At 53.3% G+C, this 15,352-nt stretch overlaps 4 protein-coding genes across 4 annotated transcripts; 3 read left to right on the forward strand and 1 right to left on the reverse strand.

Annotated features, from left to right (window-relative positions):
* Positions 1-125: 125 nt before the first annotated feature.
* CC84DRAFT_1129428 (P-loop containing nucleoside triphosphate hydrolase protein) lies at positions 126-5,509 on the forward strand. Its single transcript, XM_018175832.1, has 4 exons — positions 126-517; positions 563-2,419; positions 2,507-3,694; positions 3,745-5,509. Exons 1-4 carry the CDS (start codon positions 407-409, stop codon positions 5,413-5,415), a joined length of 4,827 nt encoding a protein of 1,608 aa, XP_018030983.1. The 5' UTR covers positions 126-406; the 3' UTR covers positions 5,416-5,509.
* Positions 5,510-7,476: 1,967 nt separating this feature from the next.
* CC84DRAFT_1222108 (uncharacterized protein) lies at positions 7,477-7,985 on the forward strand (the record flags this gene model as incomplete). The annotated part of the gene is made up of 3 exons (XM_018183332.1): positions 7,477-7,502; positions 7,558-7,891; positions 7,941-7,985. The coding sequence occupies 3 exons, from the start codon at positions 7,477-7,479 to the stop codon at positions 7,983-7,985; spliced, it is 405 nt and encodes a 134-aa protein (XP_018030984.1).
* Positions 7,986-12,589: 4,604 nt separating this feature from the next.
* On the forward strand, positions 12,590-13,366 carry CC84DRAFT_1222109 (uncharacterized protein; the record flags this gene model as incomplete). The annotated part of the gene is made up of 2 exons (XM_018183333.1): positions 12,590-12,883; positions 13,202-13,366. 2 exons carry the CDS (start codon positions 12,590-12,592, stop codon positions 13,364-13,366), a joined length of 459 nt encoding a protein of 152 aa, XP_018030985.1.
* Positions 13,367-13,516: 150 nt separating this feature from the next.
* Positions 13,517-15,276, reverse strand: CC84DRAFT_1168692 (uncharacterized protein). Its single transcript, XM_018179459.1, has one exon. It carries the CDS (start codon positions 14,897-14,899, stop codon positions 13,616-13,618), a length of 1,284 nt encoding a protein of 427 aa, XP_018030986.1. The 5' UTR covers positions 14,900-15,276; the 3' UTR covers positions 13,517-13,615.
* Positions 15,277-15,352: the final 76 nt, after the last annotated feature.

Raw genomic sequence — 15,352 nt, forward strand, 5'->3', positions numbered from 1 at the left:
GAGTGCTTGGACAGGATCCAACGGCAGGGCTGTGGCGTCCGCTATACTGGATGGCCACAAGCTAAGCAGCCGCCCCACCGTCATCGACCTGTCGGACCAATTTGTCCCCGATCCACATCGAACAACGACGACATGAGTTCCTTACGCGGAATACGATAGAGCCTCGGCGGTGCTAGTTGTTGTTCGCGTTCTGTTCTTTGCCTCTGCTTTCGCGTTCTCTCGTTTGCTTAGCCTATGCGTCGTTAATCTTATTTTCTTCATTCTACCCAGAATGCGACTGCTGTTTCCCCGTTGATATTGCGCGCCGTGACCACGCCATTGTACATACCTGTCGACTTCCGCGGACCCCAGCTTCACATACGAGTCCTCCGCTCCCTCGACGCCCACCGGGGCGTACAGCGCCGCGATGGCCATTTTCTCCCAAACATGGACGCTCACGAAGAAGACGCTCTTGGTCGTCTTCGTGCGGCACTGGTTCTTCACCAGTATCCGCGCATTCTGGGCGCCTATCATATTCGTATGCGTTCTTTCGCGCCCCCTGCTACCAAGCTAACAATGGTAGATGTTCTTCATCACATACGCGAAGAACTTCTTCGTCCCTCCATCCGAGTTCGGAATCGGCTCCTCGACTCCCATCCGAAGCTTCGAAAACGCACTCGCCGCCGCCACCGGTAACCGTGACACCGTCGTCTTCGTGAACAATGGGCATACTGGTGGGGACATTGAGAGGGTGATTGACAATTTGTCGGACACGGTCAGGGGCGCTGGAAAGATTCCCATCATTACCGAGCAGGATGTTGATCTCTTGACCCTGTGCAGGAGCTCCTTGCGAGGTGCAAGTACATGCTACGGCGCGATCAGCTTCCATTCGTCGCCCTCGGAGGGAAACGGTGCAGGCTGGAACTATACTATGCGTGCCGATGGTACATTCGGGATACGGATATATGTCAATGAGGAAGACAATGACGTCCAGATATACGTTCTGCCGTTTCAGAGCGCCGTGGACCGCGCCATTGCCTCTTTGAATGGCACCACGTTGCCCGACACGATCGATGAATATCCGTTCACGAGCAAGACACAAGAAGAGCGTGAGGAGAGCATTAGGACATCGTACATGGGTGCTTTGATCGATATTATGGCTGTTGCATTGTACATAGGAGTGTGCGGTGTCACTTACCAACTCACAGGGCAGATGGCATCTGAACGTGAGGGTGGCATTTCGCAACTTGTGGAAGCCATGTCTCCTGCGAAAAAGCCATGGCAAACCCAGGCCGCGCGCCTTCTCTCCAACCACATCGCGTTCGACATCATTTACCTCCCTGGCTGGATCATCATGGGTATTATTATAAGACAACTTGCATTCGTGCACGCAAATGTCGGCATCCTGATCATATACCACATTATTGTAGGCGGCGCCTTGACTAGTTTTTCCATCTTCGGCGCGAGCTTCTTCAAGAAGGCGCAGCTGTCCGGCATCACTATGGTCATCATTCCTATCATCCTGGCCATCATTGCGCAAGTTGCTGGACCTTACAACACAGGCGCAGTCGCCGTGCTGAGTCTGTTGTTTCCTAGCATGAACTACGTATGGTTCATCACATGTATTGCCCGCTGGGAGCGCACCCTGCAGCCCGCCAACCTGGTGAAGTCCCCGCCAGTCTACAACGACATCACATGGACTTTACCCGGAATTGCCTTCTGGATCTTCTGCATCGTGCAAATCTTCGCGTACCCTGTCTTGGGCGCACTAGTGGAACGCTGGTTGTATGGTACCGTCTCCAAAGAGCGGAAAACGACGACCTCCGCCCCTGAGCATGCTATTATCCTGTCATCTTTTTCGAAACACTGGACACCAAGCTGGTTCCGCACCAACGTGCTTGCTAAGGTCGGCATCAAGCCGCCTGAGACGATTCGTGCAGTGAACGACTTCAGCATCAAGGCTCGCCGCGGCCAGATCATGGTGCTGCTTGGAGCAAACGGCAGCGGCAAATCTACAACCCTGGATGCCATCTCTGGCCTGAACACCATCACGAGCGGCTCAATTGAGATTGACGGCACCGGAGGTCTTGGGCTCTGCCCGCAAAAGAACGTCATGTGGGACGAGCTAACCGTCTTCGAACACGTGCAGATTTTCAACAGACTGAAGTCGGCAGGCACCACGGACAACAAGGAAACGATCAAGAACCTTATCAAGGCATGTGATCTTGGCCACAAGATGAAGGCACAGTCTAAGACTCTGTCCGGTGGACAGAAGAGGAAGCTTCAGCTCGCCATGATGTTCACAGGAGGCAGTAGGGTTTGTTGTGTTGACGAGGTGTCCTCGGGCCTAGATCCTCTTTCCCGACGCAAGATATGGGAAATACTTCTCGCTGAGCGCGGCGACCGAACCTTTCTCCTTACAACACACTTCTTGGACGAGGTCAGTATCTCACTGCCCCACCCCCTCACTCCATTGGCTTCGTCTCCTTGCATCTGTCTACATACTGACACTTCACACTACTTCTAGGCTGACGTTCTCGCTGACTACATTGCCATCCTCTCACGCGGCAACCTCAAAACAAAGGGCACCTCCGTCCAGCTGAAGCACAATATTGGTGCAGGATACCACGTCACCTGTCCCAAGGATGTCTCCATCACTCCTCTTGATGGCGTTCGCAAGCCTGCGCCCTCAGAGGCCATGGCCACGTACTGGTTCCCCAACGCTCTCGGTGCCACCAAGTTTGTCGACGACCTCCGCTCCCACGGCGTCAAGAACTACGACATCGTCGGCCCCACCCTCGAAGACGTCTTCCTGGCTCTTGCAGAAGAAGTCAAAGAGCACAACCTCGACACAGAAGACACAGCGCCCATTACACCGTCGCCCAAAGGTGCGGACGCTGTTTTGCATTCCTCTGACCAGAACTCAGAGGAAGTAGAGAAGAATCTGAAGATGTCTAAGGGCAGGGGCACCACCTTCATGCAGCAGACTCTCATTCTCATTCGGAAACGTCTCACCATACTCCGCCGGAACTACTGGCCGTACGTCTGCGCTGTCTTGCTACCCATCATCGCCGCTGGCCTTGTCACACTCTTTCTCAAAGGATACAAAGCAGTCGGATGCAGCCCTGGCGAGTCGTCCAACAATCCTGACGTCTTTTCCCTTGCCAATGTGGACACTGAGAGGAGTCTGCTCATTCCCGTTGGCCCCGCCAGCCGTGTGGATGTCCGTACGCTTGCTGCCATCTCAGGACTCAGTCAATCAAACTTCCAGTCAGTCGATACTCTCGACGACTTCAACAACTTCATCGACACAAGGTTCCACAACGTCACTCCGGGTGGCTTCTTCATCCAAGACAACGGGCCTCCTGTGATGGCATACGTGGGTAACGGCGGCACACTGACCGGTCTTGTCACTCTCAGTGCCCTCGACACGATTCTCTCGGGGATACCCATCTCAACTCAGTACCAGCAGTTCGCTGTGCCTTTCTCTCCAGGAATGGGCAAGACACTGCAGTTAATCCTCTACTTCGGTCTTGCTATGAGTGTCTATCCTGCTTTCTTCGCTCTATATCCCACCATCGAGCGATTACGCAAAGTTCGAGCATTGCATTACAGCAACGGCATCAGGGCTGCACCCCTGTGGTTGGCGTATTTGACTTTCGACTTCTTATTTGTGCTCGTTATATCTGCCATTGTCACAGCCATCTTCGTTGGCGTACGTATATCCCATCCCATCACTCCCGACATACGCTGATCTGTCTGTAGGCTTCGTCTGTCTGGTATTCGCCAGGCTATCTGTTCGTAATCTTCTTCCTTTATGGGTTGACCTCGACACTCTTTTGCTACGTCATCTCAATCGCCGTCACTTCTCAGTTAGCTACGTTCGCCTTCGCTGCCGGTGCTCAAGCATCCTGCTTCTTACTGTACTTCATCGGATACATGAGCATCCTTACGTACAGTCCAGCGTACCGGATCGACAGCGATCTCAAGATCTTTCACTATGCCTTCGCGACAGTCACGCCTTCTGGAAACATCCTTCGAACACTACTTCTTTCATTGAACTCATTCTCCTTGCTTTGCCACGGAGACGAGGTTGCGAGCTATCCCGGAGCCATCGATGTTTACGGAGGCCCGATCTTGTATCTGTCTGTTCAGGCAATCTTGCTTTTCATCGCCCTTGTATGGTGGGACTCCGGCTACCGGCCGCCAATCTTCAACCGCACCAAGTCTCGACAGAGGCATACAGAAGACTCCACCGAGCACGTGGTACCGGCCGTGGCAGCGGAGATCTCTCGCACCGAGCAAAGCAACGACAGTTTGCGCGTCTTGCACTTGCACAAAGAGTTCGGGCACAATCATGCTGTCAACGATATAACTTTTGGCATCCCTCAAGGCCAAGTCTTCTCCCTCCTGGGGCCGAACGGAGCCGGAAAGTCCACGACGATCTCGCTCATCCGTGGTGATGAACATCCAACAACACACATCAACGGCGGTGGCGACGTGCTCATTGAGGGCATTTCCATCGTCTCGAAACGTGCTGCGGCACGAGGCCACCTCGGGGTGTGCCCGCAATTCGACGCTATGGATTCCATGACCGTCACAGAGCATTTGTACTTTTATGCCCGTGCAAGAGGTGTCCAGGATCCCGAGTCTTCCGTCAACGCGATTCTGACGGCGACTGGCCTGGCTCGTTTCCAAACACGTCTTGCTTCGAAGCTGTCTGGCGGCAACAAGAGGAAGCTTTCTCTCGGTATCGCCCTCATGGGCAACCCGTCAGTCCTACTCCTCGACGAACCAAGCAGCGGCATGGATGCAGCAGCCAAGCGAGTGATGTGGCGGACCCTCCTTGGTGTCGCAGCGCCTGGTCGCGCTCTGCTGATCACCACGCATTCCATGGAGGAAGCCGACAAGCTCGCCACAAGAGTCGGCATCATGAAGAGGAAGATGCTCGCCCTCGGAACCGTGGCTGAGCTCGGTGACCGGTATGGAGATGCCTTCGTCGTTCAATTGGTCCTGAAATCTGCACCATCGACAACTACAGAGGAGATGGATGCGGTGAAGTCATGGGTCAGCAGTCGCATTCCTGGCGTACAAATGGACAAGTGGGGAACGAAAGATGGTGGCCATGGTCAATTACGTTTCAAGGTCCTCAAGGCCGCTTCGTCTACCTTGGGATCTTCCTCATCGCTACATGGTGTCGAAAAAGCGAACAAGACATCGACAGATGTGCAGGAACTAGATCGAACGCCTTCCCTTGCCGGCATTCCCGGGCTCATTCAGCTTTTGGAGAACAATCGCGCGGAGATCGGTCTGGAATACTACTCCGTCAGCCCCACGACGCTCGACGAAGTTTTTCTTCGTGTCGTTGGTGAAGAGGACGAGGACGACAAACCGAAGGCAAAGAGCAGTTGGAGGAAGCGACTTTTGAGATTTTGAACGATTCGCATTTCATCTATTCCATAGACAGTTGGGTCGAGCAGCCTCGACATCCGACGACATATATACAACAAATACCCATACAATTTCCATGCAACATCCTGCCTTTTCGACTCGATCAACATCACGAGTTCGGGCGAAAGATTGGGCCCATGGCTCAGCTAAAGTGAGTCTTCAAGGTGACGGTTCCTCTCTTTTGCATGACATACCTTGTCGCAAAGGAGGGACCCCGTCAAACACGAGCGAGGTGAAGATGAATCGTCTCAAATCGGTAAAAGGTTATATTCCGGCCGTTGTAAGTCACGTCTCATCGATTTCTCTCACTTCGATGACTGACTGACGTTTTCCAATTTTATTCTTTTTTTTAAAAACATCGACTACACCTGCTACTGTGCCTCTCCTCTTTTGCTGCGACATACAATCGCGGCTCCCTGGCTGCCCGTCGCATGCAAAGCTAGATTCGGAGAACTCTGACGGCAGCCGGGGAGGACAGGCACGATGCACCTAATCGTGAGTACACCTTTTGCACACACGTTTTCTTGATCCGGGGCCTTTGCTGATTTCAGCGCAATTTCCTATTGCCATTCCTATCGCCATTCCTATCACCACATGTTTCCTGGCGCCCTGGGCCTGCCCAACAGATCCCAGCGCGGTGTGAGTGGACCAGTCTCATTGTCATCCTCGCAACGTCGCTGACTTGGAACCAGATTTCTACTCGACATCACTATCAACAGCATGATCTTCAAGTTGAAGTCATCCACAAATTTACCTGCGACCGAAAAGCGTAAAATCTACACAAAGTCGACGAGCACACTCGCCGTTGCATCGTGACTCACTAACCACAATTTTTTCGTATACTCTTGAAGCACAGCCGTGGCACAATGGCTCCTTCGACCCTAGGAAAGCTATCCGGCCGTCATTATCCGATGGAAGGGGCGACAATCTAGAGGGTTGAAACATTGACTATGCTTGAATTGGATGGGCCAATTCTTTCGGAGGCGGTTGTGGCGCTGGTCAAGATCTGATTGAGTCTTATTCTGCACGTGTTTGGGAGCATGGATGTGGAAGATGGTTTGATTTGACGAGTTTATGTGAGAGGAAGTGTGTTATTGAGCTCGCTGTCGAGAATGTTCGGAAATGACGTCGATTGGCATTGCTATGATGTACCTGTCCTCAAAAGGGGTGAACGAAAAGACTTCCTAACTTCTACATTGCGCTCCTTGGCTCTAACATATGGTGTCGAGCGCGGTCACCGGGCCGGATTACAGTTTTATACTCTTGCTGTTTCACCCCGTCTCCACGCAAGAACTGATTCCTCTCACGTCATACTGAGCGAGAGTCTAGATAGTGAGTATGGAGCTCAAAGGCAACTACAGCGGGAATTTTAAGCTGCGTTCACCGCGTACGAGCGCTCTTGGCGCACGCTCCTGCCCACTTCGACGCCGTGATTTCAACCGAATGGAATGGGCCGCTAGATTTCAGCACCGGCCGTAAGGTAAGCGCGTGAGAACTGCTCCTTTAGAACGACTACTGACTGCTAGAAGGCTAGATTCATTAAGCCGAGTCTGCTTGCCACCAAGTCAGCTGTCGGTATGGGCCAACTCCGCGAAGACAAGAACGACGAGGAAGACAAGATCGAGGATTTTGACTCTTCTAACGGCTCACAACACGGTATTCCCTTGCACCTGGACTCCTATCAGCAAGAAACCCGTCCCAAAAATACAACGGTGACCAAGCAAGTCATATCACCACGCAAGAACCATCTTCGGGCCGCCCGCCCGTCGCCTGACTTGACGACATAAGCGCCGTCAGCGACTAGGAGGCTCGCCACACCCGACGCCGTTTACTACGGCTCCAGCGCGTTGGATTGCAAGCAGCGAAGGAGCTAAGCCGTGAGATGCTCGATCGCGTGTGCTTTGGATCTTATGATTTAATCTACCTGCGCATCGACTTCAAGTCTGGACACAATGTCGGTTAAGCTTCCCTCAACTTCCACACATCGCTCACCTTGTCTACAAGAACAAGGTGGGAGCGGTTAAGAAGGTTGTCGGTAACCTCGTCATGTCGTCCGCACCTCTAGGATATTAGTGAGTCACCTACGCACATCCACTCACACATGGCACACTGTATTGACTTTCGTAGCTGTTCCTCTGAATTCCAATCAAGACCCCTAGGAACGCTCTTCTTCGCCCGAATATCCGCACTCAACCTCGTCAAGTCCTACTTCATGGAGACCGCTTTCGACAAACGCTCGCCTTCGCCCGATCATGATGATGATCATGTCTTGCCCCTCAAGGACGAGAGGTTCCTTCCAATCATCCACCTTTTCTCTGCGACGGCTTCGAGATATAACTTTACCGCTGGTCTTTCCGCGAAGGTTGAGGAGCTGGTTGGTGTGAATCACAAAGCCTATGATGGTCTAGCATGGCACTTTGGGGAGTTCGGCACCAAGGATAAGTACCACGGGGAAAGCCGAGTAAGTCACAGTTCACAGCTTGTTGTGTCCAACTGCTGATTAATTCCAGATCTTGATCGCCAATCGACCCAAGGGAGTGGACTGGCAAACATAGCTGCCCGCAGTACGGCCTGTCAAACTACGATAAAGACGGTTTCCGGCTTGAACCGGGAGTGCCGCACCTTCCAAGAGCAAATGCAGATCGACCGTGGAAAAGTTCTCCTGTCGCCGACCTCTTCACTGCAACGGCTTCGAGATACAAGCTGTTTGGCGGAACAGCTTCGCCGCTGGCTGTGCTCACAGCCGGCAACACCATCCTTGTCATTGGACGGTCTATCGAGGGCTTCGACCCTTTGGAACACAAACAGCTTTACCGCTGGTTCCTTGACAAATCGGCTCAAAGAAGTGCTCCCCTCGCCCATCCAACCTTTTCCTAAGGCCCCACAGGCAAGCTGTTTCGTGCCCCGCCTCAATCGGAGACGAATGGCACAGTTGGCTTCTTCTTGAACCATTGGCACTCCGGATACCGCTATGGATATGATTCGGCGGCACCTCCTCGACTTCAAGAGCATTAAGGTTCTTATATTGAAGCCATTTAGCATGGAAGACGTCGTGTTCGACGAGGACCATCAGGTATTCCCACAGCTTCGAACCGCAACAGCACTGTGGGCGACTGCAGCTCGCTTGCCGCCCCGACCATCTCCGCTCCCGAAGACAAAAAGGGGAACACCGTTACCGCCTCGCCGTAGGCAATGGTCAGCGCCGGCTCGATGGGGATGTGAATGTGAAAGTGTTTGGGCTCTGGTACTGGCAGATGAAGACCAACTCGCTCGGGGGAAACAACGGCCGGGCCAAAAACGGCCAGGATCAACAATACCAAGTCAAGGACGAGTCAGGCTGTTAAGGACTTCCGGTCCAATTATCGCCTGATCTTCACGGTCACGCAATCCAAAACAACGTGCTACCTCAGCACCGCCGCCGCCGAATATGAGGACTCACAGATCAAGAACACGTGCGCACTGTTCAGCGACATGAGCTGGCTCAAGCGGATTCCCAGCTCGTCCACGCCCCTGTCAAGCTTACAGCACCGGTGCAGAACATGAAGGCTCGCAGATGAAGAGCACACGCGCAATGTTCAGCGACCTTGTGTCTAAGCGACGCCTTCCCCAGCACTACGGAGAAACTCACCCACGAGTCACGCCAATATCCTCACGATGAGCATCTGCTCGACGTAATTGAAACTCCACGTCAGACCAAATTGCACAAGCTCAACGTACTACTCATTGGACATCGTTCGTTGGCTTTTTTTGGTATGCATTTGCCAGCGGTCGCTGAACTCCCATCCTATACATGCTTAAGTAGCTCGTCTAGTTAATATAGGACGTACGAGTCTGGCAAGAAGGACCAGGAGGGAATTTCGTCCAGAGCCTGCATTTACATAAGAATAGGTATAAAAGGCCTAGAAACAATGATAGGCCTGGTGCTCATGGCGGGTCATAGACTAGCTCTTGTAATAGAAGCAATCTTGCCAACTGTCTTGCAATTGATATGGTGATGCTTGTCTGGTGCACACAAAATCTCCCTGCACTTCTCCGCAGCTCTTTTAGAGCTTTGGCTTCCAGTGGCATTAGTTCACAAACTCATGGTAGTCACGGCATATCTTCACACAGCACATGAACGGCAGCTGATACTGAAAACGCCTCTCTTCTCTAATCGTAAATGCCCGTCCTCACGCGGTCAAAAATAAAGAAGAAAAGAGGATCAAACGCCAGAAACCGAACTCTGACTCCAAATATCAATTGCAAATTTGATATGAGAGCTTCCGTGATCTGGTAGCAGCAGTCCATCACTGTTCTCCCTTCATTAAGTACACCTACAGCAGTTCAAAACAAAACGGACGAGGTACCAACCCGTAAGTAGATCATTGACGAAGGTGGTTGGCATTGTAGAAGACGATTACCGACCGCTTCAACGGCTCGAGGCAAACAGATCCCGCAACCAGGTTCCGAAGAACCTGACTGTGGACTTGAGCCCGGCCAACGCGCGGCGGAGAATGAAGTCTTCGTCTGTTCAGTCACGCTATTGTAAACCTTTCGATAAGTGTGGTTGACTTGCACTAGAACGGCCGCGGCGGACCCGCGGCTGCGAGAGCAGCTGTCGCGCTCTCGAGGAGCGGGCCGCTGGACTTCTTAAGCCTTTCAACTTGTCGCAAAGCAACTACTCGAGCACAAACGCGGAGTAGGGGCTATCCTCGGCCACAGTCGACGGCATGTGCCCTTATGCGCCCTGGGGAGGAGGCGGGAGGGGGCATTTGGTAGGAAGCGGCGGGCGTGGGAGACGGCGTCTGGTGATTGCCATAGTGTGGTTGACAGAGAAGAAGAAGAAGATCAAGCGGGCGTTGGGATATACATGGGTGGGGCTCAGCTCTGGGTGAATGCGGTCAGCCAAACGCGGGACAAGGAGGAGTGGATTGAGAGCGACTATAGTGGGAGGAGGCACTGAGTATCATCGAGCTTAGCTGTCATAAATATAGGGTACGCTGGCATCGACGCACTGGGAGAAAAGGGAAACATCAAGATTATGAGTATTGTATTGCCCTTCTTGGGATAACGCGCGCACTCGAGTCGAGAGAGCCTCTGTACGTAGATGGGTGAAAGGGTACGGGCTAGAGTCCAAGAACATGCGCAAAACATAAAGAGCGTCCCTGGGTCGATTCAACTGAAATACCGCAGCCATTGACGTTACTCCAGACCTTCTCCAACGCGCAGCATGACCTCAACACGCGGCACGACGGAATGGTGTGCCCGCAGCTCATGCTCGCGAAGCATCTTGTCAAATCATCCACTTGCCTGTACTCTCATCACTATTGCGTGAGAAGATCCAGCAGATTTTCTATACCCATCCAAATTCTCCATTATGAATCTTGCCTCAAAATTTTGCCGATACGTAAAACTTGCAATCCAGGTTGTATACCTCCCGAATTTCTGCGAAATAGGCTCTTACGAGGAAGGTCATAGTGGCGGGCGTGGTTTGAAAGGCCGACTTGAAGATTTGGGCGGGACTGTAGCAGGTTTGGGAAAGACACGCGGACGCGTAAGGCTTTTGTTTGGTTGACGAGATTGATAATGCGCGGGTCAACTTCAAGTTCAGCGTGTAAGGACAACGTCACGACCACAGAAAATCTCATAAAGCTATAGTATACTAGACTAGATACTAAAGGTCGTCACACAATGACGTCGATAGACAATCAGGTCAACAGACACTAATGTCGACAGACGCCAACATCAACAGGTAGCAACCTGGACAATTCTCCACAGCACAACAAGACTTCTTCCTCAAGACACCGGCAACGCCGATGAGCTCAATGAAAAGATGAATCGAACTCCGCAGAGCGAAGGCCAAAAAAAATTAGGGGCAGGAAAACCAAGAAAACCGCGGCTGGCGCATATGGGCCAGAAACCGTCAGAGGGGGATTCGTGAGCTCCCCTCTGATGCCCCATATGCCCGAAGGCAATGAAGAAGAAGAAGACGAGGAGAAAAGAAGGATACAATCAGATTATATACAACAGTCCGGAGCCGCGTCGGCCCGCTAGAGCACGGACAGTCGGTGCCTTGTATAGGGCAAGTGAATGGATCAGTGATCTAGAGCGCGCCGCCGACCATCGAAAGGCGCGAAATTTTTTGGATCGCCGTTTTATGGCTGATCTGTCGCCTAAGCTACGTCCTTCACGCAGTTCGGCGCCTTCTAAGCGAGGCTTTGATCCAACGCAGCGCCCAGCCAGCGCTCCATTTACACGTGATCTCTGATCCGGCAGCGCCCCGTAAGTTTATATAAGCCCGCCGTCCCCCTTCTCTTCCTCTTCTCCTTATAACTACCACCTCCCTCTTCCATGCCCACCCAGCGAGGGGGATTGCTGGTTTCTTTTGTTGGCGAGTCGGGGTGTGGAAGTTGTGGGTAGGTCAGGCGCTCAAGAGTAGCGAGGTCAGCTCATTGCACGTTGAGGACTGGTCTCGTTTGGATCTTCTGGGTCTACTGGCATAATTTTTGCGTTCTCGCCTTCGGGCGTTCTTTTTCATTGAGTGTCCTCGACGCTGTCGAGACCTTGAGGAAGAAGTATCTATGTACTGTCGTGTACAGCGAGCTTGACAATTGGTGCTCTATGTAGGCTTGACTTGGAATTTAGGTGGTCGCAAGCTGCGTGACAGATGTCTTTTACGCAACTGCAGCTCCTACCGTGAGTGCGAACTTGAAGCTTTGCGTCGGCGTTGGCTCTCACTGTCGCGTCACGCTGGTCCGCCGTTCGAGATCAAAACAAACCGTACCAGTCACCGCGTATCCACCAGCAGATTCTGCAGTAACACGGCAGGGACTCCTTCCGCTTGAGTCTCTCTGCTTGCTTGTCATCAATTGGAGCGAATACACCTGGTAAACTTACATCCCATCAGTGGCTCGTCTTCGAGTTTACCTTGCTAAGACCAAAAACAGACCCGGCGGGCACCAACCGCCGTGAATTCAAACGAAACGCATCGCCACCTCTTCTGTGATTTCCCTTGGGCACTCTTCGCGGGTCGCCTTTGCGGACTCGGAACGCAGCTCACAGAACTCCCAAATCCTCGTCCAAATGTCAAACTACACTCTCATCGAAAGCACACAGACGAAGAAACACAACGACAAAAACACCAGGGCCAACGTGAACATCGAACCAAGCAGCTGAGACCATGGACGCAACCCGGCACGCCTTCGGCGTAATCTTGGACGCAACCATCGGGGCCCTCGCCAGAAAAGCCTTCGACATGGGCAGAAGTGTGGGACGCTGTGACTGCCTACTCTGCAGGTGCATCGTCAGGGTAGCCTTCGCCATCGACGCTTTCATGGACGCAACCGTGGGAGCACTCGTGCGCGCAGAGATCAGATTCATCATCAGGTACCTCCGCTGGTTTCTCCCCCTGTTCCTCCGTTTGTTCTTCCGTGCACAAGCCTGGGCTCGGCAGCCCTGGGACTGGCAGGGCACTGTGCGTGCTTTTCTCGATCGCGCGCATTATATGAAGCCGCAGTTGTAGAACGACATTGAGGGAATGCAGGGTATACGGTATACGGGGTTGAAGCTGCATGCTGGAACATGGGGAAGGGGGGCTTTGAAGCAAATGTAGGCTGATAGACGCACTCCATCAAATGACTGTCAAAAGCCTCACAATCAACTCTCTCAACTCCAGGCCACCGTCCCTCTCCATGAACACACGCATCCCGCTCTCCACGTCACACACAGATGCCCAATCCCTTCTCGACCCGCATACTACAGAAATGCGCCACACCAAGCTGACAAGTACTAGAAGCGCAAAGCGGAGGTCATGATCGCGATGGTGAAGCAAGAGAAGCACAACGGCGATCAGGATATCTGGCGCGAGCAGCTGGAGGCGGCGATTAAGAAGACGGACACAAAGCGTGAGGCGGAGGGTAAGGATTCTTCGAACTTGAAGTACGAAGTGAAGTTCTGATCCAGGAGAAGGGGATGAGCGGTGGAGTATGGCATGCCAGAGGCAATTTCGTGATCAACGAGCGTGCGCTGGGCAGAAGGCTAATCGGTACAGCGGCAAGGTAGATTTTCTTTGGATCTCTCGTCATGAACTGATATAGTTTACCTTCAACTCTTATTCCTTTTGCTTTTATTGATACATGCTATATATTCCGTGCCGACGTCTAAGTCATACATGCCCATATCAACATTTCAGGTCCACCTCCGTCCCTCAGTACTTGCCGAAATCATACTCCTTCCACGCCTCTCCCTCGCGGTCCCGCTCCATGCTTCTCGCCCTCGGCGTGATACTCGTCGGCGCCTCAAAGATAGCCGCATATTGCCCATCCATCTCCAGCGGTCCCGCAAGTCCCTCAGATTGTCCAGGCACAGGCTCCCTAATGCTTCTGCCTCTGCTCATCAGACTGCTTGCGTCTTCGTCTTCTCGCTCGATCACAACACTCAGCACGTTCCCTCGCTTCTGGTGCAGCATGCCTGCTATGCTTGCTCGCCTGCCACCATCGCGGTAGAATACAGGGGACAGTGGAGAGACGGGGCTGCCGATGGATGGCTCGCCGTGGCTGAACCTGCGGTTGCGGGGCGCGTTGGGCCAGCTTCGGCGGCGAGAAGGTGTGAATAGGGCTTCGGGGATGCCACTATGATGGTACGTGGGAGATCGTAAGACGGATTCGGGAACGTTAGCGGCGGCTGTGGCGAGGGCGAGCTGTCGCTTTAGACGGCGGATGTAGAGAGATAGGGCGATAAAGATGGTTGAGGCGACGAAAAGAACGGAGACGGAGATGCCAGCTTTGGCGCCATCGGAGAGCCCGCCGGCGGATGCAGGTATGGGGATCGAAGTGCTAGTGGCTGTGGGCGCAGAAGTTGAGATTTGGGATGGCAGCGGGGACATCAGCTCAACGGAGAGCGAGGTAGTGGTAGTCTGGGTCGCGAATGAGCTTGAGAGCAGGTCGGAAGGTCGGTCATTCGACAGCGGTGGCGGCATTGCTATTGTTTGAGCGCTTGACGTTGAGGCCACGGAGTACCCTTGCGGGAGTGTTGTTGCCGCTGGCTCTGTAGAAAGAGCTCTCGACGACAGCGAAGCTGAGCTCGCAGCTGGACTGCCAGGAAAGCTCGGGTTCACGCCCACCGCCTGGCAAGCCCGCGTAATCTTTCTCTTCGCATCTGCTTGATCCGCCGTACTGCACGTCGTCTCCACACAAGCCTCCGCCTTGCCCAGCAGATTACCGGTCGAGCAATGGCACTCCAGGTCTATCTCTTGCGCGCAACCATCATCCGGTAGCTCCTGTAGGTAGCAGGACAGTGCGCAGTCTGGTATGCGCAGGCTCTTGAGAGGCTCCGCCGCCTGGCGTGGCGGTTCAGGTGGGTGCGCTCGCGGCCACTGGAACGAATCGGACAGGGCTGGAAAGCTACTGGAAGTCGAAAGTCCGGGATAGGGCACCGAAATAGCTCGATCAATGAATGCGGAAAAGAGAACGATGGCGTCTAGCCTGCGCATGGTAATGTTCTGGGTCGCTTCGCTCTTCTCCAGGTGCGTCGGCGTGAGACATGGGCGCTGCCACAGTCACAACTCGAACGGTCTGTTTGTCCGTTGCGCAGGACGTTCCTTCTCTTCTAATCCTATGGCAGTCACTCCAAAGCAGGCCTTCCTCGAGGAGAGTCGGCGCCCCAAAGATGTGCAGACTGAAGCAGTCGCGCCCACCTTGTCTTCCCAAATCGCATCCCTCTCAAACTCCGATCCGCCCCGCTTTGCACAATCCGCGCAACTCCCACATCGAACGCATTTAGCAGCAATGACGTCTCGTTTTAGCTCGCATTGTGCCGGTTCGGGACGCACCTGTCCCACAAGTGTATCGTGTTTCGCATGAGCTCGCGTCTTGAGACGGCTAGCCTGCCAGCGTATTCGAAGCTGCCATTCGTCCATGGTTTTACGCGAGACCAATCAGCAATG

This window comes from Paraphaeosphaeria sporulosa (genome assembly GCF_001642045.1).
Source record: "Paraphaeosphaeria sporulosa strain AP3s5-JAC2a unplaced genomic scaffold CC84scaffold_12, whole genome shotgun sequence".
NCBI classification, from domain to species: Eukaryota; Fungi; Ascomycota; class Dothideomycetes; order Pleosporales; family Didymosphaeriaceae; genus Paraphaeosphaeria; species Paraphaeosphaeria sporulosa.